A 27,991-nucleotide genomic window follows, 5' to 3' on the forward strand; every position below is an offset into this window, starting at 1 on the left:
TTAGTAACAGTGATACAGCATTTTCTCCGTCATACAATACATTTTAAAATTAATTGCATGCCATTTATCAACACAAGCCATCCAGCATTTAATATGATATTGTAAAATCGATCTATCTTACTGCAGTGTGCAACAGTGTCTCACAGCAGCCGCCGAGCGAACGCACAGAGTAACATTATAACATCATTTTCAATATACTCAAATGTATCTAATATGATAAACAGAGCTGCGTTACCTCATGCGCCGGCGACTGTGTCATAATAAAAGTTCTGCTGCAGTGCTTCCCACAGGTTTAAAATATACTTGCGGTGGTAGCCGGGCGAAAAATCCTCCTATTACCCACGGCACAAAAATGGTCTACTACATGTGACAAACAAATAATGTGTTTTAACAGTATTTTTATTTATTGAAATTCATTTTAATTACATAGCATATTACATTTAATTACATACTAATATTAATCATTATTATGCATTGTAAATGATGCAAAATTACAGCATTTAAATGGTTCACCTTTTCCTATGTTCTCCTTGCTGTCATATAGTGTCTCTCTCAGTGAATGGGACACAGATTTTACTAGTAAAATTTATAAAATGAATAATACATGTGTCAAATAATGTTTTTAGGCTTTTCTTCCTGTGGGGGAGACTACAATAATTTACTATGAATTAAATGGAAATCAAATTAAATACAATTTATTGTGTAACCAAAATACCAATAATGCCCAAAAGAAAAAGAAAAAACTTAGCATGTGACTTTTAATTATAAACAAGTCTGAAATACACCGGGACTCTTATTTTGAAATGTCTGTACTATTGCAGGCTGATCCTTCAGATTCTTACAATCATCTAAAACATTTTATATAAAGGCCATGAAGTAGACTTTGTAATAATTAATCAACTTGAGTTCATTAGCAATCGCTTGGCATAAATCTGCGCTTTTCATTGATTGAGAATCACTTTGAAGCAGACTGAAGCGCTGTTGCGCAAGCTTGTAGAACGTGCAACAGCGCCGCCTTGTGACTTTGCAACATGCAGCGCCCGTTTGAATGTTAGCAGGAGTAAACAGTTCTGACGTGCACATAATGAGCAGGTACGAAACGACTAGTTATTCGATCGAGGATGGTTTCATTATCTTGTGCGGATATAAAAGTATAAGAGGATAAAAATAATAAAAGCAAAAGTGTGTCTCCAAATATACTTGGGCGGCCGTTATTATACGTGGGCGGCCCGCCCAAGTAAAGTCTATGTGTGGGAAGCACTGTGCTGCTCGTGAGGCGTGTGTTGATCAATCGCTCCATCGGTCCTGCTCTGCTTCATACTACAGTAACGTTAATAATCGCATCCATGAACATGATTTCTTCCTGAGTCCAATCCCAATTCTTTTCCACCGGCTGTTGAGGTGAAGACCACATGTCCCAAGATTCTGCGCTCAAACTTGGCGTCATCAAGCTACTCCTTTGTTTTAAATAGACCTCTAGCGACCTCTAGCGGACAGAAAATATTACATATTGCACCTTTAAATCAAAATTGAAGTTTTTTGGCTTTTAGTATGAATATGTTAGCCTTACTGTTATCTATAAGCTTGTGTGCTCCAAAACAATGACAAAATTTGTATTTAGAAAACATAAGCGTTCAAAACTTACAATCCGGCAATATGGATCAACGATTTTGATGAAATCACGCTGCACTTCAGCTTCTCATCAGATTTTCTGTCCAATCAGATGCTCTCTAGAATCTAAAGCGTCCCACCTCCTACATTATAAATAGACGCTGAAGCTGTGGCTAAAATCGGTCACTTGTTCACACATTTACTATTTTCTTCATGGTGAATGGCACATAGTGCAATATATAGGGGGATAGAGTCATCAGTGTCCCAATGTGTGGTGAGCCAGTGTCCTTACTGTCCTTACCAGTGCCTGAATTCATGTAGGCTACACAATATACTGATTCACGAGCTAGGGAGCTGATTGAGACTCAGCGGCCATCTTTGAAACGCCGCTCGGGCAGCTATTTCAGTCAGTTCCACCTTTGAATGGAAAAACACCAAATTCTCCAAAGCTGTGTTTACGATTCAATTTCATATTTGAAATCACCAACTCATACTGACAACTGTTTCATAAATTTACTTTCTAAATGAAAATTGACTTTCTAAATCATGTCAAAAACAGGCTGCATCAGCTCATGAGCTTTTTAAGGTGGCTGCAGTGCACAATTACTTTACCAATTGGCGATTGACTCTTTTATTTAGAAGGCGGGACTTATTCCGCCATATTGCGCATTGCACTTTCTCCCATTCATAAGCTGCGTCCTCCGGAGGTCACATTTGAAGGCTGCATATGTCATCAAGGCGGTCTCATTTAAGAAAAGTAACAGTTAGATTGCAAATTAAGAAGTAAATTACTGTATTTTACATCTCATTAGGAATAACAGTCAAATTCACAGTTACTTCTCTTAAATAAGACATCCTTGATGACGTATGTAGCCTTTAAATGTGACCTCCAGAGGATGTATGTCTGTGGGCGTGACGTCTGAGGCTGAGGTCACATTAACGTTTTGTTTTTTTTGGGGGGGGGGACTTTTTATCATGCACTCATCATTTATTTTTCTTACTTTTAATATGATGTTTATGTCTCCAGACTTTCAATCTTGATGTATAAAACTATAAAATAAACATATAAATATTTAATTATTATTATTATTATTATTATACATTAAATAAATAAATATACACAACAGAGTGTTTTTATTTTATATTAGCATCAAACAAAAGTGTGGAAAATTATTTATTTTATTCTTAACTGCAGATTCAGAAGCTCAACTGTTCACCAAGTCTGAAAAGCAGCCATTTGTAGGCTTTTACGAAAACAACTCCCACACAAACCCTCAGCAAACACACACACACACACACACACACACACACATACACAATTTCTCATGCCCTTCTAAAGTAACTAGATGACTCATTCTTCTCCATCCACATAGGCCTGATAGTAATGTAATCTAGTCGAGTCACTGAATTTCCCGACAATACAACGCAGGTCATCATCACTCAACTCCAAGAACAACACTTTTTATCAAATTTCATTATATTATTAGTCATATTGGTCAAAAGTAAAAGACTGAATAAACAGAACAGAGTCTGGAAGCAATAAAAAACACATTATCCAAATCAATGTACACAACATATGTGCACTACAAACAATTCAGAGTATAAATAAAAACTGGGCCGAATTTCCAAAACTTCCTAGTGTAAATATAACAGTAGCTAAAATGTCATATTTCTAAACAAACCAAACAACACATTTGGGCATTTTCAGACATTTTAAGTAGTAAACTTTAAGTTAACTGCTTTCTATCCAGTGGTTATAGGATAACTGTCTCTTTATTGGTTAAGATTTGGTGTATTATGCAAAATATCTGTTTTCAAGTTTGTTCATGCTAATGGTCATGGCGAAGCAAACAGATATGAAGGACATTAATATTATTAATTGTGTGTCTGATATCTGACCCTTATCTTCATGCTGTTTTTAGCAGGATAACAGAACCAGTGCCAAGGTCATGGCTCTCTTGCAGCTGGACTGAAGTTCCTCAGCAAGCGCCATGCTGAAGAGTGCCGGATGCACGTATACATATTTTCATCTCAACTGTAAATTAGAATATAGTATAAATAATCTTATTAATATGTATTTATTTAATCTTTTAGCACATGAAACTGCTTGATAATGTGAAAGTGTAGTTCTTTTTCCAGTTTAAAGTGCAAAAATTATATTAGTTGTAAAATACAATAGTGGCCAAAAGTGATGTCTGGCCTAGGAAAATTGACTGATCTGCCCCTTTTATTCAAACATTATTAAAGATTTGTAAGCATAATGCATAGTTGTGCTTGGAGTCGATTGTTTTATTAGTGATAACGCAATGAGACATGCCAAATTGTGCAAATTTTGGCCAGGCTGTCATGCAAAGAAATGCAAAAGCAAGATAAAACCAATGAAATATTAATAACTGATTATGTTGTAGTCAATGTATGCTTTTTCCTATGAGCTTTTTGATTTTCTATGCATTTTTTTGTTTTTGTTTTTGGCATAGTAAACAAAGCCTGTAGCTGTTGTTTGCCTGCCAAATAATGTTGTCAGATAAACACCTTAACCAAGTTTAGTATTTTGTTCTTACCTCATATTTAAAATATATTTTTTTAAATATAAATTTTATCTTAATATTTTGTGGTTTAATTAAACTTATAGGGTCATTAAAAACAAACATCACTTTTGGCCACTACTGTAAGTAAAATAAATAAATAAATAAATAAGATTATAATAAGTAAAAAATTACATTAAAACAAACAAATAAATTAGAAAATAATACAAGTAAATAAATAATACATCTAACAGTACAGTACTAGTTCAGCAGAAAAAAGAAACATAATAATGTAACTTAATAGAAATAACATATTTTCCTAGACGTATTATTTAAATATTTAGAATATATATATTTTTTATTTTAGAGTGGGGGTCCCTCGCACAAGGATCATATTTGGGGGTCCTTGGCATCTAATATCCACAAGAGGGCAGTATTAATTAACAACACCAGGTCTAGATAAACATATTCAGACTGCATGACGCTTTAGGTTGAGCTACTCACTCTAAAGGACAGAACACTTGCTGGGATTTTTATACACATGATAAATACTATGCAACTTAATATCAGTACACCTATGGAAATCAGACCGTATAAGTGGGATGAGTCCTGCGTCAGTAAAGCAGGACTCATCCTGCACTGCATGTCTCTGTTCTTGCTGTTGGAAAATTTCCCCTGGCAAGCCATTATACTACAGTTTAAAGGGTTAGTTCACCCAAAAATGATGTAATTTATTACTCACCCTCATGTCGTTCCACACCCGTAAGACCTTCGTTCATCTTCGGAACACATATTAAGATATTTTTGATGAAATAAGATGGCTCCGTGATTGCCAGCAATGTCACCGAACCTCTCAAGATCCAGAAAGGTACTCAAAACATATTTAAAACAGTTCATGTGACTACAGTGGTTCAACCTTAATGTTATAAAGCGACAAGAATACTTTTTGTGCGGCAAAAAAAAAAAAACTAAATACATTGCAGATATGCTCATAGAATATAAACCGATATAAACAGATCACTCAGATCATCAGGATCAAGTCATTTAGAAATACCAAGGGTTCACTCAAAGCAAGGAGAGTCTGCTTTTAGCTGTTTAGCTGTTTGTGATTAGGTTAAAATTTGGTAAATTTGGATAAGGGGACAAACCATGAGGAAATTTGAGCTGTGGTGCATGGTTAAGATATCTCTGGATTACAGTCAGGACACTTTCCAAAGGGGGAAATTTCCAAAGGGGAAATTTGAACTGCATTGCATAGATAAGATATCTCCGGAAGGGGGATTAGGGCTGTGTGGTGCAGTTTGAGGTGTCTTAGCAAAAGGGGAGATTGAAACTTTGTTTATCAGTTTGAAGTGCCTTAACAGGTAGCAGTCCTGTCATGTGAGGAAGATCCATTTAGATCCACTCTGACGGACAACAACAACAACAACAACAACAACAACAAAACTCCCTAAGACTTCCTAGCTCATCCATAGCAAAATTCTCTGTTTTTACTGTTATTTCTATTCCTTATGTTCTATTTTTATTATTCCTCTTTATGTAAAGCACTTTGAATTACCATTGTGTATGAAATGTGCTATACAAATAAAATTGCCTTGCCTTGCCTAAATAATGACTTTTCAACAATATAGTGATGGTCAATTTCAAAACACTGCTTCGAAGCTTTACGAATCTTACGAATCAGTTGTTCGGAGCACCAAAGACACTTGATTTCAGCAGTTTGATAAGCGATCCAAATCTCTGATTCAAAACCAAAGATTCGTAAAGCTTCGAAGCAGTGTTTTGAAATTGACCATCACTAGATATTGTTGAAAAGCATTTTTTTTTGGCACACAAAAAGTATTCTCGTCGCTTTATAATATTAAGGTTGAACCACTGTAGTCACATGAACTGTTTTAAATATGTTTTGAGTACTTTTCTGGATCTTGAGAAGTTCGATTACATTGCTGGCAATCATTGAGCCATCGGATTTCATCAAAAATATCTTAATTTGTGTTCCGAAGATGAACGAAGGTCTTACGGGTGTAAAACGACATAAGGGTGAGTAATTAATGACAGAATTTTCATTTTTGGGTGAACTAACTCTTTAATACTATTACATAAAAACTTTCTTGTAGGAATATGTTAACGGATAGATGTTCTGAAGATGTTGAATAATGATAGTGGAGTTAAAACGATTAGCAGAAATGTTTTCTTGATTTCAGCACAGACATAAATCTTTTAACGATATTGTAAGACTGGTAGCCATACCAGGAAAGACACAAGCATTCCAATGGGACTTTTTAAAAATGATTTTCAATCAAGTTATATGAGATTTGTATTAGCTGTATTATGCTACATAGTTTAACTCTGAGAAAATATTTTAATCTAAAAAGTTCTTACACCAAGAGTTATTCTGTTTTTTTTTTTTTCTTTCTCATTAATAGTAAAAAAAAAGAAGTAACTTGTGTTTGGCAAGCACTGAATTATTAAAATATAATGTTTCCAATACAAATTTCTGTTAGTGAACGGTTTTTTCCCTTAACTTTTTTACTCAACTCAACTATCCCTGTCTCTAAAAACCCTTAAAATTATACATTTTAATATAGTACTGCGTAACAAAGAGATGTAACTAAAAGTATCAGGGCATCACATAAGGAAGTAATGATAGATGGCGCCACTGAAATCCACGCGCGCTCTTGCGAGCACAAGGCTGCGTCTTTACGCACACTCACCAGCAGTGTCAAAGTTCAGAGGTCGGGTAAAGGTCGTGTTTTGGGTTTTTCCTCCATCGTAAACAATGGCTTCCATAAGTTGGTTAACTTGCAGGCGGTTGTCTCGGCTCGTGTGTCCGTTCTCTCAGGTCGCGCGGCGGTCGGTGCTGCAGTATGTGAGGACTCCAGCGCGCGCGCTTCACCGAGGGAGTGTGCGACGGGCGGCGGAGAAGAACCCGCTGAACAGATCACGAGCAGTGGAGCAACACTACATCACTGAACTAGATAAAGCCGATGCGCTGGTAAACAAACACTCACTCCCTCTTTCTGATGCTCTCACTTTACATGCAACGTGTTACTTTAGACGTTGTTTACATTTACAAGCTTTTTCATTTGATATATTACACTACTGGTGGTAGTATGATACACTTAGTAGTATACCATGATGTTAATATATTCATGCACCATTTTATTCACATGCTAATCCAAAGAATATGGTTCTACGATGGTACTCGTACGAAATCGTGTTATTTAACATGGTAAAAAAAAACAAAAAAAAAAAAAACATGGCATTACCATGTTATAATGTTACATGATGTCAATAATAAACCAAAATGATCTGTTTATTAACTATTACTTTATTTTCTAGATGCTGCGGAAGTCTCATGAAACAGGTGAGATCAGAAACTCAAATTAGGCTTCTTGACAGGCTTATTTACTCACCCTCATGTTTTTACACACTATGACTGTTTCTCTTCTGTGGGACTATATTTTGGCTACTATTAATATAGTTGATCTATACTATTAGTATACTTACTATTAACTATTAGTATACTTGGGACTTCTAAGCTCCAAAATATCAAAAAGATTGAATAAAGTCTATATATTATACTTTAGCCTTTTGAAATCACCTGATACCTTTTTGTGAAGGACATATTGAAAATATGAAAGGTCATTTTGTGTCCTTTTTGTGAACAAATCATTATTTAGAGTCAGGTCTTTTTAATTAATTGCTCAATCCATTAACGTTACATAAATCAAGTCTGAATTACTCTGTCATGATGTTCAATTCACTGATTCAGTGATCAACAGCAAAATGGAGCAAAAGATTATCAGTGAAAAACATGTTAAATTTGGTCTTTTTCTCACACAAAGCTCTTGTATGACTTCAGAAGACTTGGAACAAATTGCACAAGTCATATATTATTATACTTTTATGGTATTTTTTTTTTAGGGATGCACCGATATGATTTTTTTGGGACCGATATTAACAAACAATTATTGGCCAATACCGATATTTGTCACTTCCTCTCTTATTTGAAATGGATAATATTTTGATCATGTTTTAAATAAGCAAAGTTAAAAAACACCTGCATTAAAATATACTAGCAGGTTTATTGCTGCATCATCAAATAATTTTTAATGAACTTGGATTGGATCCATTTAACATTCAGCAGGCCTACATAAAGACAACAGAACAAAGATACATATGAAATAATCAGTGCTTTTTAGGTAGGTTTAATAGTTGTCAGGTACAGAAGTAAAGTAAACAAATGTAAAATAGCACTGCATATTCTTCACTGTATAAATTAAATACATATTAATCATTCTTTATTGTAACAGACTTTATTGTGATTAATCTTCTCATTTGTTTTTGTGTACATTTTCATATTTTTTGTAAGTTTAAATATGTATGAGATCTGCTCTGTCTCCTTTACTAAGGTGGGACTCTTTATTTTGACGGGTGTTCTAGTCTTCGGTTTGTTATATTTAAATCCTTTTTCCTGCTACAGCCGATATGCCGATAGTTGTAAATTGAGCAAAAATCGGCTGATAAATATCGGCGGCCAATACATCGGTACATCCCTAATTTTTTTGCATCATTTTCGAAGCTTGAGATTTCAATTTATTTAATGGAAAAGAGCGACAAGCACATTATTCATGTTTTCTTTTTATTTTGTGTTGAATGGAAAATGAAGGTTTGGAATGACATGATGAGGATGAGTAGATGATGCAAGAACGTTCATTTTTTGGGTGAATTATTCCTTTACCAACCAAAATTTGTGTTATAGTAATAAAGTGCAACAGTGCCTGACCACTTTTTTTAAGAGACCTTGGTTCTGGAAGTGTTTTTCCTATTTATTTTCCCCATAGGGATTAAGAAAAATCTTCCTTACTTTCCCTACAAGGTCATAACATTACAGACTTTTATTTGAAGCACTGCGAACAGCATAATCAAATTAAAAAAGATTTTGAAATAATTTGTTATATTGTTATATATATATATATATATATATATATATATATATATATATATATATATATATATATATATATATATATATATATATATATACAAAATATGCATATATATGCAAAGATTTATATATTTTAAGAGCATAGGGAGACTTGATGACTTAATTTGAGGTGCTTCATGGGAGTGGGCGGAGCTAAAGAGTTCTTTTAGCGCCTCGACTCACTGATTGGTGGAATTTTCTGCACAATCATGGGTAGCGTAGTTTTTTCACTACAAATTTTGCTGTTAAACAATGATTTTCTAAATAAGTTGAAATAATGCGGGCTGACGGCTTCAACAGCAGCAAAAAACATAGATTAACAACCTCGTACCTCACAGTAGGTCTGTCTTTAAACGTTTAGAAGTTAAAAATAAATTTCCCTATGGAGAATATTAATGGAGATTTACTTCCAGAACCCAGCTGTTGCACACTATAGAGTACCTCAGAGATGACGTTTTTGTAGGCCAACCCGGAAGTTAGCGGCGCACGGGTTCCCTCGATTCACATTCATTTTTCCCATAGAGTTTTGGAAAAATCGCAAAAAATAAGCTCTGTGTTTAACAAAGGGTTATGACACTTACATGTTTTGTCTATCAAGATAATCTTTACACGTTAACACAACATTTATACTTTTTGAAGCCTAAATAAAGTCGTCAGATATAAAAAGCTAACAGTAGGCTATAAACGGACTACAGCACACCATGATCAACGTCACCACCACCAAGCTTCCTCAAACTCTATTTAAAAACATGCTCACTGATTATGATCTGTGCTGTGTATGAATAGGCCTACTTATCCACTTTTTCATGAGAAATGCTGTCCAAATGTCCTGTTTTTAATGATGACGTCTAAAGTCCCCGCCAAAGGAAGTAGTCCCTTTTAGCAACTTGTTAGCAACCACCGTTTTTAAGACACAATAAAGGTTTAAAAATCACAAGCAGGTTATAACTGGTGTGTTTTATGTCATAGATCAAAACGTGAAAGTATTTAGAGGCTTTGTTAACCACAGACCTTATTTCAGGCGATTTAGCAAAAACCCATTCAAAAAACCCATTGACTTCGGAGCGATGGAACCGGAAGTCCTAAAATGCTAACTCGTTTCCGGGTTTTGCCTACAAAAACACGTCATCTCTGAGGTACTCTATTCTCTAATTAGTGGAGATTACTCTGCAGAATCATGGGTAATGTAGTTTTTCTCCAGGAATTCCGCAGTTAAATGCGGTTATTTAAAAATAAGTTGAAATAATGCAGGCTGATGGTTTCAACAAAAGCTTATACCATGAATTAACAACCTCATAGCTCACAGTAGATCTGTCTTTAAATGTTTATAAGTTATTGTTAAAAATCTGTTCTTCTGTTGAAAAAAAAGTGAATGGGAGTTTTACTTCCAGAACTTATTTCACTCTATACTAGCGTAGAATGAATGTTCTGTTGCCTAATTTGGATATTCAAGGATTAGTTCACTTTCAAATAAACTTCTCCTGATAATTTACTCACCCCCATGTCATCCAAGATGTTCATGTCTTTCTTTCTTCAGTCGAAAAGAAATTAAGGTTTTTGATGAAAACATTCCAGGATTATTCTCCTTATAGTGGACTTCAATGGAGCCCAAACGGTTGAAGGTCAAAATGACAGTTTCAGTGCAGCTTCAAAGGGCTTTAAACGATACCAGACGAGGAATAAGAGTCTTATCTAGTGAAACAATCGGTCATTTTCGAAAAAAAATACAACTGTATATGCTTTATAAACACAAATGATCGCCTTGTACATGCTTCCGTTTTCCGTATTCTTCAAAAAGCTTACGCCGTATGTCCTACGCCTTCCCTATTCTACCTGTGGAAAAAAACGGAACTGGCGCCGCGTTCGTTCCGTAAGTAGAATAGGGAAGGCGTAAGACATTTTATTTCTCGTCTGGTATTGTTTAAAGCCCTTTGAAGCTGCACTGAAACTAATTTTGACCGTTTGGTGCCCATTGAAGTCCACTATAAGGAGAATAATCCTGGAATGTTTTCATCAAAAACCTTCAATTCTTTTCGACTGAAGAAAGAAAGACATGAACATCTCGGATGACATGGGGTTGAGTAACTGATCAGGAAAAGTTTATTTGGAAGTGAACTAATCCTTTCAGGCATCTAAGCAGATAAACGGGTAACATCAATTTTTATTTATTTTTTTTGCAGGATTTTTGTCCTGGTTCCGGAATGGTCTCCTGGCAACAGGGATCGGCGTTATTGCGTTTGTACAGAGTGACGTGGGCCGAGAGGCTGGATATGGTACTATATCTTTTTCTACTCAGTCCTTTCCCTGAGTATCTGTCTGACTCGGACCTAAATTCTGTTCCTGTCCTGAAAGGTTTCTTCCTTTTCTCCCCCAGCGTTCTTCATCCTGGGCGGAGTGTGCGTGTCGTTCGGTGGAGCGTCGTACGTGGGCAGTCTTCTGACTCTGAGGAGGATCATGCTCCTCTCTCTGCCGGCTGTGCTGCTCCACACGGCTGTAGTGTCCAGCGCTGCCCTCTTCTGGCTGTGCGCCGTATCGCTCTACATCGGCCGCCTGGAGGTGGAGATCATTCACGACGAGGACGAGGAAGAGCACGGGGGCGATGAAGGCAGGGAGTGCGGCGAGTGCAGAGCCCGACGCGAGAGACGGGGCGCTGAAGAAAAAGGCCAAGACAAGTGAGAGGAGACTTGGCCGTTTACTCTGACCCTGAGCCAGAGATCTGTATTCATAAACTGCTTTAAGAGAACTGGTTTCAGGTCGGTGTGAAGTTGTGGCTTCTACCAATATTATTGTGCAGTACTCCAGCGCTTGATTTATTGGGTTGAGTGAGTTTTTTTGTGTTTCTTATTCTCCTGAACATGAGCTGTCCCACTGCTTACAAAGGGTCAGCGACATAAATTCATACTTGTAATTTTTTTTTTTGGTTGTGGGATATGAGTGCTGGAACATTAAAAATGAAAGTTAATTTCTTAACTGGCACTTACTGAGCATCTGTTATAAATGGGCATGTTCGCTATTTTATATAGTGACATGATTTAGAAATATAAATATTTTTGGTAACACTTTTACAGTAAGGTTTGATTTTTTTGTTTTAACATAAGTTAATGCATTCAGTAACATAACTATAATAAAGCATTTAGTAATTTAAGATTCATTTGTGATGTTACATTAGTTTGTTGTATATTTAATTTATAATGTATAACAATTAGAATTTCTTCTATTTTTACATGTATAATTTAAATATGTATCTGTAATTATGACTAATGTATTTGTATATGTAGAAATGAACATTAATCAAGGTTAATAAATGCTGTGAAAGTTTTGTTTACGTTAAATAATGTTAACAAATTGAACCTTACTGTAAAGTGTTATAGCTTTTATAACATTAGAGCTGTTTTTTCATGGTTTCTACATAGTAGTTTTCATCATGCAGCATTTTTCCATTGTTTTGGCCTCATTCAACCTCACGTCTCTCACAATTCCCTTCAGATTTCCAGCTCTAGTCTTATTCAATAAAATCACATCTTGCAGATTTGATAAGAACTTCTAGACTACATCTTCCAGCTCATGGCTTTCTCTCAGCAGAGATGAAAGCACAACTTTTCTTTTATTATGCATGAATCCAAAGTATAGATATTAGTAGCTTTTTTTTATTGAAAGCATGCAATCCTGCCAGTTCCTGTTTGTGGTGTGTAGATAATCTGATGAGGTGAGATGTGTGTGTGAAGCGCACGTGCTCATACAGTCATTCACTCTACTGGAGTGTTTATGTTTACTGTACATTTAATAGGCGCACATTGCACACTTAGAATCAGTCAACTCTAAATGTCTTTTTTTTTTTCATGTTCATACTAAACAAATACACAAATCTTACCTTCAAGAAGGAGTAATTCAACAATGTCATACAAAATGTCCTATTACAGATTAAATTGTTGTCACTTGCTAATTTTTCCTGTCTGTTATTTTGGATAAACAATCAGTGGTGCTAAAGGAATGATTTAGGTTCAGAACAAGTTAAATAAAAAGTACTGTATTGCATTTACACAGTAATGTGTTTACATGAGAAGTCTATGGGACAGTGTTATTTTAGTATTATTTATATATTATTATAGTATTTTGAATGAGTTTTTTTATATACATTTTTTTTAAATTTTGTCTTTAATTTTAGTAAAAGTTTGAGTAATTCCACTGTGCTTTTGTCATTTTTATTTTATACTTAGTTTTTTTTTTCAGTTTTAATGATTTTGCTATTTAAACTTATTTCAGTTAGTTGCCAAAACAACCTTTCTAATTTTTTATTAGTTTTAGGGGCTGTTTACACAATACCGTTTTCAACTAAAAAATGGAAAACTTTTTATGCGTTTTGGCTCTTCATTTACATGACAACAGCATTTTGGGGGCCTGGGATAAAAAATCTTTTAAAAATGTGTTTCAAAGTGCAAGTTTTTGAAATCGATACTGTTATCATCTGTGTAAACTACAAAAACATGAATTTGTCAAAACAGTGACGTCATGCACATGCTATCATGAGTGCGAAGTTTTTCTTAACAAAGTGACATCGCCATCTACTGGCCTGACATGCATAATACAGTGTTTTTAATAATTTTTGTTGATCCATTTGAACAGGAATCATTTTGACAACTTTGTCATCTGTATGCGAAAAATGTGAAGGAAAAACTTGTCCGTTTTTAGTACATCATTGTCATGTGCCCTTAAAGGGTTAGTTCACCCAAAAATGAAAATTATGTCATTAATGACTCACCCTCATGTCGTTCCAAACCCGTAAGACCTCCGTTCATCTTCAGAACACAGTTTAAGATATTTTAGATTTAGTCCGAGAGCTTTCTGTCCCTCCATTGAAAATGTATGTATGGTATACTGTCCATGTCCAGAAAGGTAATAAAAACATCATCAAAGTAGTCCATGTGACATCAGTGGGTTAGTTAGAAGTTTTTGAATAATCTTATATAGATTTTGGTCCAAAAATAATAAAAAATGCAACTTTATTCAGCATTGTATTCTCTTCCGGAATCCTTTCCATTGAATTGATTCCATTGAATCCTTTCATCTGTCGGCGTTGGTAATGCACTTTTACGTCGTTGTTTTTGGCAATTAGGACATCCGCGACATGCACACTTACGCACCATTTTAAAAAATAGCTTGAATACAGCGTGCGTCTCCCTCAGACTTTAAACGAAACTCTGGCGCACCAGATAACACGTCAGCAGCGTCTTACATCAGCAGTGCACTGCGGTTCACTGAGCCCGAGTCGTGAACCCGGATGAACAACAGACCTGGAAGAGAATACAATGCTGAATAAAGTCGTAGTTTTTGTTATTTTTGGACCAAAATGTATTTTAGATGCTTAAAAAACTTCTAACTAACCCACTGATGTCACATGGACTACTTTGATGATGTTTTTATTACCTTTCTGGACATGGACAGTGCACCGTACATACATTTTCAATGGAGGGACAGAAAGCTCTCGTACTAATATCTTAAACTGTGTTCCGAAGATGAACGAAGGTCTTACGGGTTTGGAACGACATGAGGGTGAGTCATTAATGACATAATTTTCATTTTTGGGTGAACTAACCCTTTAAGTTCTATTTTCTAGTTTTAAGTTTTCACTTTCTTTTTTTTTTTTGTGACACTTTTTTACAGTTTTACAAGTTTTTGTTTAGGGGTCATTTACACAACATAACTTTCAACTAAAAACTGAATACTTTTTATGCGTTTTGGCCATTAATCATTAATTTAGACGACAACAGCATTTTGGTGGCCTGAAAACGCAAACATTTGTAAACAGGTTTCAAAGTGCAAGTTTTTGAAAACGGTCTCTGTGTAAACAACAAAAACGCGAAACTGTGAAAATGATGATGTCATGCACATGCATATTACATGTTCAGTTTATAGTATTTCATCGCCATCTAATGGCCTGCCAGCAGAATACAGCGTTTTTAGTCATTTTCACATATACATGTGAATGTGGAGCGTTTTCGTTTTGACAATGGTGTCGTCTGTACGCAGAAAACTCAAAGGAAAAAATTATCTGTTTTAAGCATATCGTGTAAACGTACCCTCAAAGTGTACGTTTTTGAAAATGATACCGTTATCATCTCCGTGTAAACTACAAAAACGTGAATTTGTGAAACCCACCGGCAGCATAACAGCGTTTTTAGTCATTCTCGTGGATCCGTGTAAACCGGACAGCGTTGATTTTGACAGCGTTGCCGTCTGTATACTAAAAACTCAAAGGTAAAACTTTTCCATTTTTAGTACATTGTTGTTGTGTAAACTTGCCCTCACATGACAACAGCGTTTTGGGTATCTATAGGCGCATATTGTTTCTTTAAAAAGTGACATCGCCATCTACTGGCCTGACAGAATAATGCAGTGTTTTTAGTCGTTTTCGATTCATGTTAAGGGGATTGTTTTGACAACGTTGTTGTCGGTACACAAAAAACATAAAGGAAAAACATTTCCGTTTTTAGTACCTTATTGTAGTGTAACCAATATTTCTATTTTATTTTAATTCAGTTTTATTTCAATTGCCAAAAAAGACTTTTTTAATAGTTTTAGTAATGCATTAGTGGGGTGAGGCACTTCACTAATATATAAACACTAAAATACACACTTTCGAATTTAAAACATTAATTTTGACACTAAAGTGAATTTTAACTCCTGTCATGACCAAAAATTTCCACATGGTTTTGACAGGAGATGAAATATTCCATCTAAAATTGCACAGATAATGTTAGCAAATTATTTAATAAACAGTATGTTTAAGGTTTGTGGTTATTCTTTTGAAATTGCGTGTATTTTAACTTTTATTCTAGTGCAGCGTTTGCCCCATAGACTTCCATCACATCACTAACTTGTGCTGAATTCTGAATAAACTCCTTCCAATGTCATTCAGATAAAACTTTCTGTGCTGATTTTTTGTACAACTATTAGGGGTTAATTAATTACAACTGTGAAATTGTAATGACAAAAAGTTGTTAAATAGTAAAAAGTTAAAAAGCAAACGCGAGTGCGTGTTGTGTCAGATATCAAGGGCAGGTGGCGTCTCTGGAGGGAGGGATTCACAGTAAACAGACAGACGTGTTGATCTGGGCGCGTGTGAGGTTTGTTAATAGCGCCGGGGACTCTGGAACATGTGCGCTGCTTCTTTCATTAGTCGTTCCTCTTCTGTTTGTACATCTTCAAAGGGCTGCTTATTTATTTGATTATATATTTTAATTATTGTCATCCAAAGTTGTTTTTTCGGTTGTTGTTGATTTCTTGTCACAGTGGCTGTTGTTGTTATCAAAGACCTTGTATGAGTCCTCAGAGAAATTATAGCACTTATCTGCCGGCATATAAATGCATTTAAGAATTGTTGCTGGTCGTGTTTTGCAATTTACGGACCACATTTAGAATTTCGTCAGGTTTTCGTTTTGTTTCATGAGTCTTTAGTAAGACATGATGATGTGGCTTTTGAACCTGAAGCCTGATTGGCTGATGTTCATACTTCCACCTCTGTTGTGACTTTTTTTTAAATGTATATTTATGTTAATAAATATATGCAGAACATTCTATAAATGTACACTTTTAAAACCAATGACATTCGTTATATGTTGATTGGGAGTGTTTATCACTAGGTTACAGACTATTTGTTTATGCATGACCTTCAGTGCTATTTACAGTACATAATGAGTCTATGAATATGTACATAAATGGGGACTATGCAAGCACATTTGTCTGCTGCAATTTCTGAGAAGGACAGGTTTGATGCTTAAGGTGGCGTGAATTCGGCGCTGCACAAGGTGGAAATGTCATGTTAGTGGCCTTTAGAGGTTAACAAGCTGACAGTGTTGCAGAAGCTGTAGCTTTCCAATCCACACACTAGTTAAAGTAGTACTGTCCAACAACAACTTTAAAGAAATAGTTACTGTAGGTAAATTACTATTACTAGCAAAAACAAAATAATAAATAGAGATTGATGATCATAAATAATTTACAAACTCTCCATTACCAATTCTTTTATAACCCTTGAGGGACACTCAACCCAAGTTGGGTTGAAAATGGACAAACCCAGCAGTTGGGTTAAATGGTTGACCCAACCTGCTGGGCAGTTTTATTTAAAGGTGCCATCGAATGTTTTTTTACAAGATGTAATATAAGTCTAAGGTGTCCCCTGAATGTGTCTGTGAAGTTTCAGCACAAAATACCCAATAGATTTTTTTTAATTAATTTTTTTAACTGCCTATTTTGGGGCATCATTAAATATGAGCCGATTCAGGTTGCAGCCCCTTTAAATCACTCGCTCTCCGCCCCCGGAGCTCGCTTGCCTTAAACAGTGCATAAACAAAGTTTACACAGCTAATATAACCCTCAAAATGGATCTTTACAAAGTGTTCGTCATGCATGCTGCATGCATACATCGGATTATGTGAGTATAGTATTTATTTGGATGTTTTGATTCTGAATGAGTTTGAGGCTATGCTCCGTGGCTAACGGCTAATGCTACACTGTTGGAGAGATTTATAAAGAATGAAGTTGTGTTTATGAATTACAGACTGCAAGTGTTTAATAATGAAAATAACGACGACTCTTGTCTCCGTAAATACAGTAAGAAACGATGGTAACTATAACCAAAAATATCATGTTATCATGGATCATGTCAGTTATTATTGCTCCATCTGCCATTTTTCGCTGTTTTCTTTCCTTGCTTACCTAGTCTGATGATTCAGCTGTGCACAGATCCAGACGTTAATACTGGCTGGCTTGTCTAATGCCTTGAACATGAGCTGGCATATGCAAATATTGGGGGCGTACATATTAATGATCCCGACTGTTACGTAAAAGTCTGTGTTATGTTGAGATTCGCCTGTTTTTCCCAGGTCTTTTAAACAAATGAGATTTATATAAGAAGGAGGAAACAATGGAGTTTGAGACTCACTGTATGTCATTTCCATGTACTGAACTCTTGTTATTTAACTATGCCAAGATAAATTCAATTTTTAATTCTAGGGCACCTTTAACCCTCAACTATTGATTAAAAATTACTATATGGCTAGCTTAAAATAAACCCAAAATAGGTTGGAAATTAAAAATCAGACAATAATAATCAAAAGGTGAACATTTATTAATAAGCAATTTAATTAATGTTTGTTGTTTAATTTTTATTCAGTAAACTTAATAATAAATGTTCATTTATTAAACATATTTTCAACTTATTTTGGGTTCATTTTAGGCAAGCAATGTTAGTAATTTTTAAACAATAGTTGAGTTCAAACAAACTACCCAGCAGGTTTGGTCAAAACAACCCAATTGCTGAGTTTGTCCATTTTTAACCCAACATCTTTTAGAGTGAAGAAATAAAGAAAAAAGAAATGCTATTTTGTTGTTAAATAATGAGACCATTACAATAATATTTTTTTTTTTCTTCAAAAAGTGTGTTTAATGACTTTTCAACATCTTTTTAGAGGGGGCATAAATGCAACACATTACCCTCTGGCCCTCTTCGGTCATTTTTGACTGAAGAATTTTATATTTTGAAATGTTAAAAATTGTAGCTTCGTTGGAATGAGATGACACTTGGTGACTTTTGTCGCATTAGCAATATGAACACACAAAAAAAATCAAGGACATGATTCGGACATGTTAAAGGGTCGTAAAAAAAATAGTCACACTTACCTTTTTGGTCAAAAATGACCACCATAGGAAATTAGTGGGAAATAAAAAAAAAAAAATTCAGAGAATCTTTTGTTGGTACAAACTACAAATCAGACACTGTGCAGAAAAAAGTGCACAGCACTGAAGAGGGGACACTCTAAAATGCCAAGAGTGCAAAATAGACACACCCAACCCCCCCTCCCCCCCACATATATATGAACTAGCACGACTATTAGACAGAGCAAGTTTATACAAATGTGTGAAATAAAATAAAAAAAATTCAGCCACAAAGAAACACCCACTCAAACACACACTCACTTACACACATTCACAGACAAACACACTCAACACACCATTATATACACACACAAATGAACCAGTGTGGCTGTAACAATATGGTAAAATTGAGCCAAAACTCAAATAAGAGGTTGAAATGAGATCAGACCCAGATTTATTAAGCTGTTATAAAACACACCTGTTCATTTTTGTTATATTTTTTATGAATATGTGTGACAAAATGTCCTCCTTTGTGTTCAGCTTTGACTGTAGTAAAATTAATGCAAAAACCGACACTTCAAATCAACATTTCAAACAAAAAAAATCTAAACCTTGACAAAAAGTAGTCTTTGAGAATGTCTAAGTATAAATCCAAATTTTAATAAAAATAAGTGTTTGTGTCCAAAAATGTATATTAAATTTATAAGCCACTTTATATAGAGCTCTGTAGGAATCTAGTGGTTACAACATGACATTGCATACGTTTTTCTTTATTTACTCTCACCAAATGGCTCTAATCTACCTTAAAAAAATGGATTTTAAATGCCTTGTCTCTATTTTAGCATGGAAAACTGCTTTAATTGAAAAAAAAAAAAAAAAATTAAAAAATATGTTAGATTTTTTTATTATTATTTTCAATGGGGAAAAATAGCTAATAAAAATTTTATAAATATTGCATAGTATCATAAAATACCCTCAAAACTTTATATAATAATCAAAAAATATTGTTGAACAAAAATATATTACATTGGTTTTCCTGAAAAACAAGGCTTTGGTCACTTTTGACCGTAAACTCCTAAACGAAGAGGGCCAGAGGGTTAAATCGATTAATTGTGATTAATCAGGTCTAACATAAAATTATATATATATATACATATACATACATACATACACATACATGTGTATGACAGGTTGACTAATTCCTGTTTATATGTTAGTCTGCTCTTAAGAGATGGCCGTGGAGGATATATATATATATATATATATACACACATGTATATATATACACACATATATATATATACACACACATATATATATACATATATATACATATACATATATACAATATATTAAATCATTGATTTGACAGCATGTATGTGTATAAAATGTACACATTATACCTGCATGGCCAAAGAAGCAAAAAGGGTCTGAAGACAGAAAGATATCTCCATGAAATCCAAATAGACTATTCTTTTTTTTAATGGAATATTGCAGCATTTATGCATAAAGAATTTATCTGTGCGCATACTTTTTTTTTAATTCATGTGCCCTCATAATCAAAATAACTTCCCTTCCCTCTTGCAGCGACATCTCTTCCCTTCTCTGATGATGTGTTTAATGGTGCGAGGGCGGGACAACCTGTCACTCACATGAGATCGACTAATAGCAAACCACAATGTCCAATCAATTCCCCATAGTCCCCTCCAACATTTTTCTTGTCAGAGAGGTCGTTTCACTCAAATATACATTTCAATAGAGAACAAAAGGCTATAACAATTTCAGTTTCATGCTGACTTTAATCAAAATGCTGTTTCGAAAACAGCTGAGCTACTATGAGACTGCTAATAAATGTAGTGACACTTGTTGTGCCTCTGCATTTAGTTATTTATTTACTCCCCAACACTGAGAGCTGAAGAACAAAGTGAAAATATTTCGCACATTCTCCATGCCTTTCTTGCCTATTCTCCAACTCTTCCTCATTCTCTGGTGTTTTGGTGCAGTTCGTTCGTTACTGATTCCGGGCGTGTCTCAGTGCAGTAGGCCCGCGGTCTGTCTGTCTCTCCCTCAGCGCACGCAGCTCTGCTTCAAATTCAGGGCGTCTACAGGGGCCGCCACACTGCTAAAGGGCACAGCGCCCAAACACATCCCCACAAGGCAGACTTCACACACCTGCGTTACATGAACTGAGTTCATAATCACACAGAGCTGCATTTCCATCATGTGGAACTGGTATGTTAAACCAAACTTCTTTTGTTATTGTCGTAATATGTCCATTCGCAACACGAGATCACCGAAAACTGCAATGTTCTCTCTATTTATTACCAAAATGACCCATAAAAGAGAACTAATTCCTGTTTATATGTCAGTCTGCTCTTAAGAGATGGCCGTGGAGGATATTTTAGAGGAGAAACTTCGGGTCACAGTCGAGTTATCGTATGCGCACGCACACGGTCCGGCTATTCCTCTTTTCTTCCCAACAACTCAGCTTCTTTAGTATGCAATTCCTTTAGTCGTCAAGAGGGAATGATCCTCACACTAATGAACTGAGGCCTGCCACTTGAATGTAAAACAGGTTTTAACCCGTCTTCAATGTCAGAGCCCCTCCCTGGGGTTTCTTGAAACAACACAACACCATCGCTAACACCAGCACGCTCCACGTTTCAATCACAACGTCTGCCTTTGTCTCGACCCTCCGGCCTATTACTCTGACAGCGGGCCGCTCACCGACTCCGCTTCAAAGACACGAAGCCAGAGTTATGAATCTGTACACGGATTATGATGAACGCCAATCAAAAGGCTTTATTGTGAGCTGAGCGGAAGAGTTGACAGAGTTGGGTAGCTTACATGTGCTCCCAGAGGGAGCTGTTGTTAAAGCAGCTTATCACATCAATCCGATCCATGTTCTTTCATCTTTCCTTTCTTTTCCTCTTCTTTTGAACTTGTTAACATGGACCGGTGTGGATTACAAAATTTACACAAGATAATAGCCGATTGTTAATCCCTTTTGAATGTTCACTTTTCAAATCCAAAAGCAATCCCCTTCACGCCATTCAAGAAAGAGACTTCAAATATTTTAAAGTTTCCAAGCATGCAACTGGTGTACTTTTTTGCCATTGTATTTTTTTATGCTATTCTTAGGGTGTTCACACTTTCGGTTCGGTTCAGTTCGGTTCTCTTTGTTCTTTTGTTCTGGACCTAAAAGGAAAATAATACATTTAGTCTTGTTTCACTTAGCATTCACAGTCATTTTTAACACCAAACTTAAAAATACCCAAAAAAAAAAAAAAGCTTTTATGACATATTTTGCGACAGAACATACACAACAATGCTGTGTGCTGGGCTAAATGCACTCATTTAAAATGTGTAAAGAAGTCAAAACAACACCAGAAATTCATCTGTTGCACACAAACCAAGATCTGTTGCATTTTGTCCTTTTTAGGGTTGTGTCCTGTGACACCAAGTTCTGTTTTTGGTTTGTTTAGATATCTTTATGTAATAGAGCGTCCTTGTTAGTGTGCCCGCCTTCCATGCAGGAAACGCCGGTTTCGAATCTCACTCAGAATGGTGCGAGTAGAACCAGAGGGGTTACATTGGTGCTGTGACCTGGATAGGAGTAGGTTTAGGGGGGTAAGTGTAACGAAGGGCAGCTAGTAAGAGCTGTGTGATTAAACCTCACTCCCCTGGCCTCAAGAGGCACACTAGTAACTGACGCTAGAGGCTACATTCTATAGCATCCTTGTTAACGCACCCGACTTCCATGCAGGAAATGCCAGTTTCGAATCCCGCTCGGAGCAGTGCGAGTAGAACCGGATGGGTTACATTAGCCGCGTTTCCACTGCTGGGCCAAAGGCGGGCGTGCTAGTGCGTGCCAGGGCCGGTCGTGTTTCCACTGTCACTTCCGGGGCTTGATCGTGCCTCTTCGGTGCTTCCTCGGTGCCAAAGGCACGGGTTTTTCGGCCCGCCGAAAACCTTGGTCCAAAGCGGGCCAGCTGGGGCTTGAGGTGCGGTCGAGGTGAAAGGCGGAGCTAATCGTAGTCAGGTGATGGTCTACATGCTGAAATGGGTTGGGTTGTGTGACGTTTGATCAAGGGAGGTGTGTTTAAGGGCGGTTTTTAGATCAGCGCTGCGGAGCTAGCGGACCGACAGTGGAAAGCAATTTGATTTTGGCCTCGGGTCTGTGGCCATAGGTCTGTGGCCATTGGCCCAGCCTGGCACGCTGTTAGCCCTGGCTCGCACTGGCCCGACAGTGGAAAAGTGGCTAGTGATGCTATGACCTGGATGGGAGTGAAGTTTAAGGGGGTGAGTGTAACGAAGGGCAGCTAGTAAGGGCTGTGCGATTAAACCTCACTCCCCTGGCCTCAAGAGGCACACTAGTAACTGACGCTAGAGGCTACATTCTTTAGCATCCTTGTTAGTGTTCCCGACTTCCATGCAGGAAACGCCGGTTTCGAATCCTGCTCGGAGCAGTGCGAGTAGAACCGGAGGGGTTACATTGTTGCTGTGACCTGGATGGGAGTGAGGTTTAGAGGGGTGAGTGTAACGGAGGCCAGCTAGTAAGAGCTGTGTGAGTAAACCTCACTCCCCTGGCCTCAAGATTCGCACTAACGACTGACGCTAGAGGCTGCAGTCTTTAGTGTCCTTGTTAACATGCCCGCCTCTCATGCATGAAACACCAGCATCCAATCCCGCTCGGAGCAGTGAGAGTAGTGTTGTCAAAAGTACCGACTTCGGTACCTATCGGTACTGAAATTTTAAAAATGTGTCGCTTTGAGCGCTGTTGAGCACAATGGCCTGTCTCTGATTGGCCATTGTGTTGACGCGCTCATCGGTTATGCCTGTGATTGGCTACAATGATCAACGCATGGGAGCATTTGAAAGCACACGGAAGTGTTTGAATTTGAAAGCGTTTTGAAAGTGGGAGCGCGAGCAATTGAAAGCAGGTGTCTAACAGTGGACCGATCCACGATAGACGCCTGCTTTCAAACGCTCCCATGTGTATCTGTGTAAGCGCTTAGTGAAGAGATTAATTGATGACTATTTACAACGTTTTTACAGCATTGATTATTGAAGCCTATCACAGACATATCCGATGAGCCGTGAAAACAACGGCCAATCAGAGATGTTTACAAATCCACTCAACAGCGCTCAAAGCGTCACATTTTTTAAATTTCAGTACCGACTAGGTACCGAAGTCGGTACTTTTGACAACACTAAGTGAGAGTAGAACCAGAGGGGTTACATTGGTGCTGTGACCTGGATGGGAGTAGGTTTAGGGGGGGTGAATGTAACGAAGGCCAGCTAGTAAGAGCTGTGTGATTAAACCTCACTCCCCTGGCCTCAAGAGGCACACTGATAACTGACGCTAGAGGCTGCAGTCTTTAGTGTCCTTGTTAACATGCCCGCCTCTCATGCATGAAACACCAGTGTCGAATCCCGCTTGGAACGATGAGAGTAGAACTGGAGGGGTTACATTGGTGCCGTGACCCAGATGGGAGTGAGGTTTAGGGGGGTGAGTGTAATGGAGGCCAGTTAGTAAGAGCTGTTTGAATAAACCTCACTCCCCTGGCCTCAAGAGGCACACTGGCAACTGATGCTAGAGGCTGCAGTCTTTAGAGTCCTTGTTAAAGTGCCCACCTCCCATGCAGGAAACGTTGGTTTTGAATCGCGCTCAGAGCAGTGAGAGTAGAACCGGAGGGGTTACATTGGTGCCGTGACCCGGGTAGGAGTGAGGTTGGGGGGGTGAGTGTAACGGAGGCCAGCTAGTAAGAGCTGTGTGAGTAAACCTCACTCCCCTGGCCTCAAGATTTGCACTAGCGACTAATGCTAGAGGCTGCAGTCTTTAGTGTCCTTGTTAACATGCCCACCTTTCATGCATGAAACACCAGTTTCAAATCCCACTGGGAGTGGTGTGAGTAGAACTGGAGGGGTTACATTGGTGACGTGACCTGGGTGGGAGTGAGGTTTAGGGGGGTGAGTGTAACAGAGGCCAGCTAGTAAGTGGTGCAAGTAGAACTGGAGGGGATACATAGTGATGGGAAAAATTAAGGTTTTCAAAGCTTTCAATCAATTGAAACAATTGCTTCGCAAAATGATTCACTGTTTCAAAGCATTTGAAACACCACACACTGGTGATGCCTGCTGGTCAAAACAGTTTAAACACACACACACACAAAAAAAATCAGGCCAAACATGCATAAAAACAGCTTTTACAAACCCATTGGAAATGTTTTATTGAAAGTATATCAAATGAAATTAACAAATCATCTAATACCATTAAATATAAGTGTCTATACAATATGTGTTGTATCAATTTTCAGGGCTTGTTTTGATTGTTCTATGATTGGCTTAGCTAAACAGGCCAATAAGAGACTATTAATTACTATTATTCCTTTTAATTATACAAATATCTCATGAAATTGAACCACTGAAATTTCTAAACATTTCAAATCAGTTATGATGTAACAAAGCCTCGTTTAATGAAATCACATGACTTTGGTCGTTTCATACGTGCTCTGAACCACTGATTCGAAACAAAAGATTTGTAAAGGTTTTGAAGGTTCATGAAGCAGTGTTTCGAAAGTGCCCATCACTATACATTGGTGCCGTGACCCGGATCGGAGTGAGGGGTGTAACGGAGGCCAGTTATTAAGAGCTCTGTGGGTAAACCTCACTCCCCTGGCCTCAAGACTAGATGCTGGGGTCTTCTTTAGCATCCTTGTTAGCTCGTCCGCCTCCCATGCCAGTTCGAATCCCTCTCTGGGGTGTGTTTCCCAAAAGCAGCTATGGTCGCAAGTTCCGTCATTACCGACAGAGTTTAATGGAACATGCAATCATAGTTAACTAATGATGCTTCTGGGAAACGCACCCCTGAGCGATGCAAGTAGAACCGGAGATGTTACATTTAGTCTGTGTTGCATTCATATTTCAGTTGAAGTGCAGCAGAGTTTTTTTAGAAGCAGAATGAGACCCATCTTTTCAGCAGTCTTGGCCCACTTGTTTGGTACGCACCAAGGTTCAGATGGCAGCCTTCACACTTTTAATCGAACCAAACCTGCCAAGTGTGAAAACACCCTTGAAGGGATACCTCTCTTTAAAAAGAACCTTGCAAACCTGTACATATTTTCTTTTTTTGAAACATCAAAGCATACATTTTGAACAGTGTGCTGGTGGAACTTTTTCATTCATTTACAGTGAACAAGGACTTTCAAAGCTTCAAAAAAAGAGAGAAAAAGTAGTACCACCATGAAAGTGGTTTATAACTAATGTACTATACTCCAAGTCTTCTAAAGTGATAGCTTTGTGAGAATCATAGTGAAATTTATGTTGTGGTTGTTCTCTAAAACTCTTAAAATCCACCTCTTGATGCAAAAATAGTGATGTATGAGTTGATAAATAGTGATGAACGAATGATTCTTTTGATTCTCATATCTTTTTAATGAATTGTTTGATATGGTTCACAAAACTGGTCTTCTGATCTGGTCACTCAAGTCGTATGAAACACTTTATGACCTTTGTGGTGCTTTTTTGAAGCTTGAAAATCTTAGCCCCCATTCATTGTAAAAAGAGTGACCATAATATGGAAATCTATCCAGATTTTCTGAACTATGAGCAACCAGTATAAATACTCCTTTTGTGCAATAAGAAGGAGTCATGGGTTTGGAACAAAAATAGGTAAATAATGACAGAATTTTACTTTTTGTTTCACCCCCATGTCCTCCTGAACCCCTTTTAATTTCTTTATTCATGAACCACTGGCATTTGGTGTCATTGACATCAAACTTGATGCATCTTGACGGGTCAAGTTTGAATAGTAAAGAACAAAATGACATGGCACAAAGAAATACTCCATTATTGGAATAGAGTTTATTATTGTGGTTTGGATTATCATAATAATCATTTTTACAGTGTATCATTTTCATTCAATGCTCATGGCGCTGTATTTTCACAAACATCTCATCATAAAGAAGTTAGAGTCACAGTGATGGCAAAGGTTAAGTGAACACCAACTCATGTGCTGATGCTTCAAGACTGATTCTCTCTCTCAACTATTTACACATTCATAATCACAAATACAAATAAAAAACATCTCATTTCATTTAGTGCTACTGAAAACCATCATATCTGGTAATACTGCATGGGCAGAGAAACCCGCATACACACACACAAAAAAAAGGAAAAACCAAGAAAATGTTCACATGGTGAAGCTTGTATCTGTCCTATTGTAATTAGTTACTGCTTAAACCACATCCCATTATCTTCGTTGTGGTTTCATCAGTTACCAGAACTTGATATTGTTTTTGTGGTCCACTTACAACATCCATATTTTTCTTCATGAAAACTATTTTAGTGACTGCAATCTGAAAGGAATTGAAATTTATGTCATCTATCCATCCTTGTGAAAGTTTCACGAGTTTCACAGTTTCTTGAAAGGAACAAACCTTAATTTTGACATCTGAGAAAGCTAGCTCTATATCTTTAGCCAAGTTTTTGCAGAATTAGATATACATTTGGTACTTTACAAACTCATAATAGGCATGTTTAATTTCAGGGTTTTAAAAACAATTAGGATATAATATTAATTATCTTTGTAAAATACATAAACCTTATTGTTTTACACCCTGACTCTAATCTAGTGAGCTCCATCTGTGCTCTACACAGACAGAAAGTATACTAAAGAAAATTCTTCGATTCCAATAATTTGAGGTTGCTGACAGTACTTTAAAGGTGCTGTATGTAATTTTCTGACTGTACTAAACCATAAAAATACCATAGTATGTTTGCAGATATTTAGGAAACATGCAAAGTTCACATACTTGTTTCACATACATTGCTACGGCCAGTTATTCTACTTTGAAATTCGTGTTCCGTGTCGCAACGTCTGTTTTTGTTTTGGTCCGTGTGATCCCACCCACTGCCAATTTACCCAATAGTATTTTAACACCCGGGGTTGCCGGTTGGCGGAAAACACAGCAAGCGTATTGCAGGCATGTAAGCCAGCAAACGAACTGGGTCAGAGATCGCAGTTTTTACCCAACCTAAAAGGCCTCGGCATCCATATAAAAATCTCTTTGAATCGGAGCATATTAACACGCGGATAAATCAACTCATTATTTTACAGTGTGTAAGTCTCCTTGCCTTCCATTGTCAATTGCGCTCGCTCCTGTTGCGAATCCTCAGGGGAAACAACTCTCTCCAATATTTTAAATTT

The 27,991-nt window shown here is 37.0% G+C and overlaps 1 protein-coding gene across 2 annotated transcripts; it reads left to right on the forward strand.

Annotated features, from left to right (window-relative positions):
* Window positions 1-6,771: 6,771 nt before the first annotated feature.
* On the forward strand, window positions 6,772-13,066 carry tmem160 (transmembrane protein 160). 2 transcript variants are annotated; one of them, XM_048161225.1, is made up of 5 exons: window positions 6,772-6,876; window positions 6,979-7,131; window positions 7,479-7,503; window positions 11,307-11,399; window positions 11,501-13,066. In XM_048161225.1, exons 1-5 carry the CDS (start codon window positions 6,787-6,789, stop codon window positions 11,800-11,802), a joined length of 663 nt encoding a protein of 220 aa, XP_048017182.1. In that variant the 5' UTR covers window positions 6,772-6,786; the 3' UTR covers window positions 11,803-13,066. The 2 variants fall into 2 exon arrangements, with proteins under 2 accessions (XP_048017182.1, XP_048017183.1); XM_048161226.1 differs by lacking the exon at window positions 6,772-6,876 and having other exon boundaries at window positions 6,883-7,131.
* Window positions 13,067-27,991: the final 14,925 nt, after the last annotated feature.

The sequence above is a fragment of the Megalobrama amblycephala genome, linkage group LG16, assembly GCF_018812025.1.
Source record: "Megalobrama amblycephala isolate DHTTF-2021 linkage group LG16, ASM1881202v1, whole genome shotgun sequence".
Classification (NCBI taxonomy): Eukaryota; Metazoa; Chordata; class Actinopteri; order Cypriniformes; family Xenocyprididae; genus Megalobrama; species Megalobrama amblycephala.

Excerpts from the sequence above, each read along its gene's own strand:
- tmem160 (XM_048161225.1), top strand. The coding sequence starts at position 6,787 with ATGGCGCCACTGAAATCCACGCGCGCTCTTGCGAGCACAAGGCTGCGT. Across the intron at positions 6,877-6,978 it reads TGTCAAAGTTCAGAGGTCGG|GTCGCGCGGCGGTCGGTGCT; the intron begins GTAAAGGTCGTG and ends CCGTTCTCTCAG. Across the intron at positions 11,400-11,500 it reads GGGCCGAGAGGCTGGATATG|CGTTCTTCATCCTGGGCGGA; the intron begins GTACTATATCTT and ends TTTCTCCCCCAG.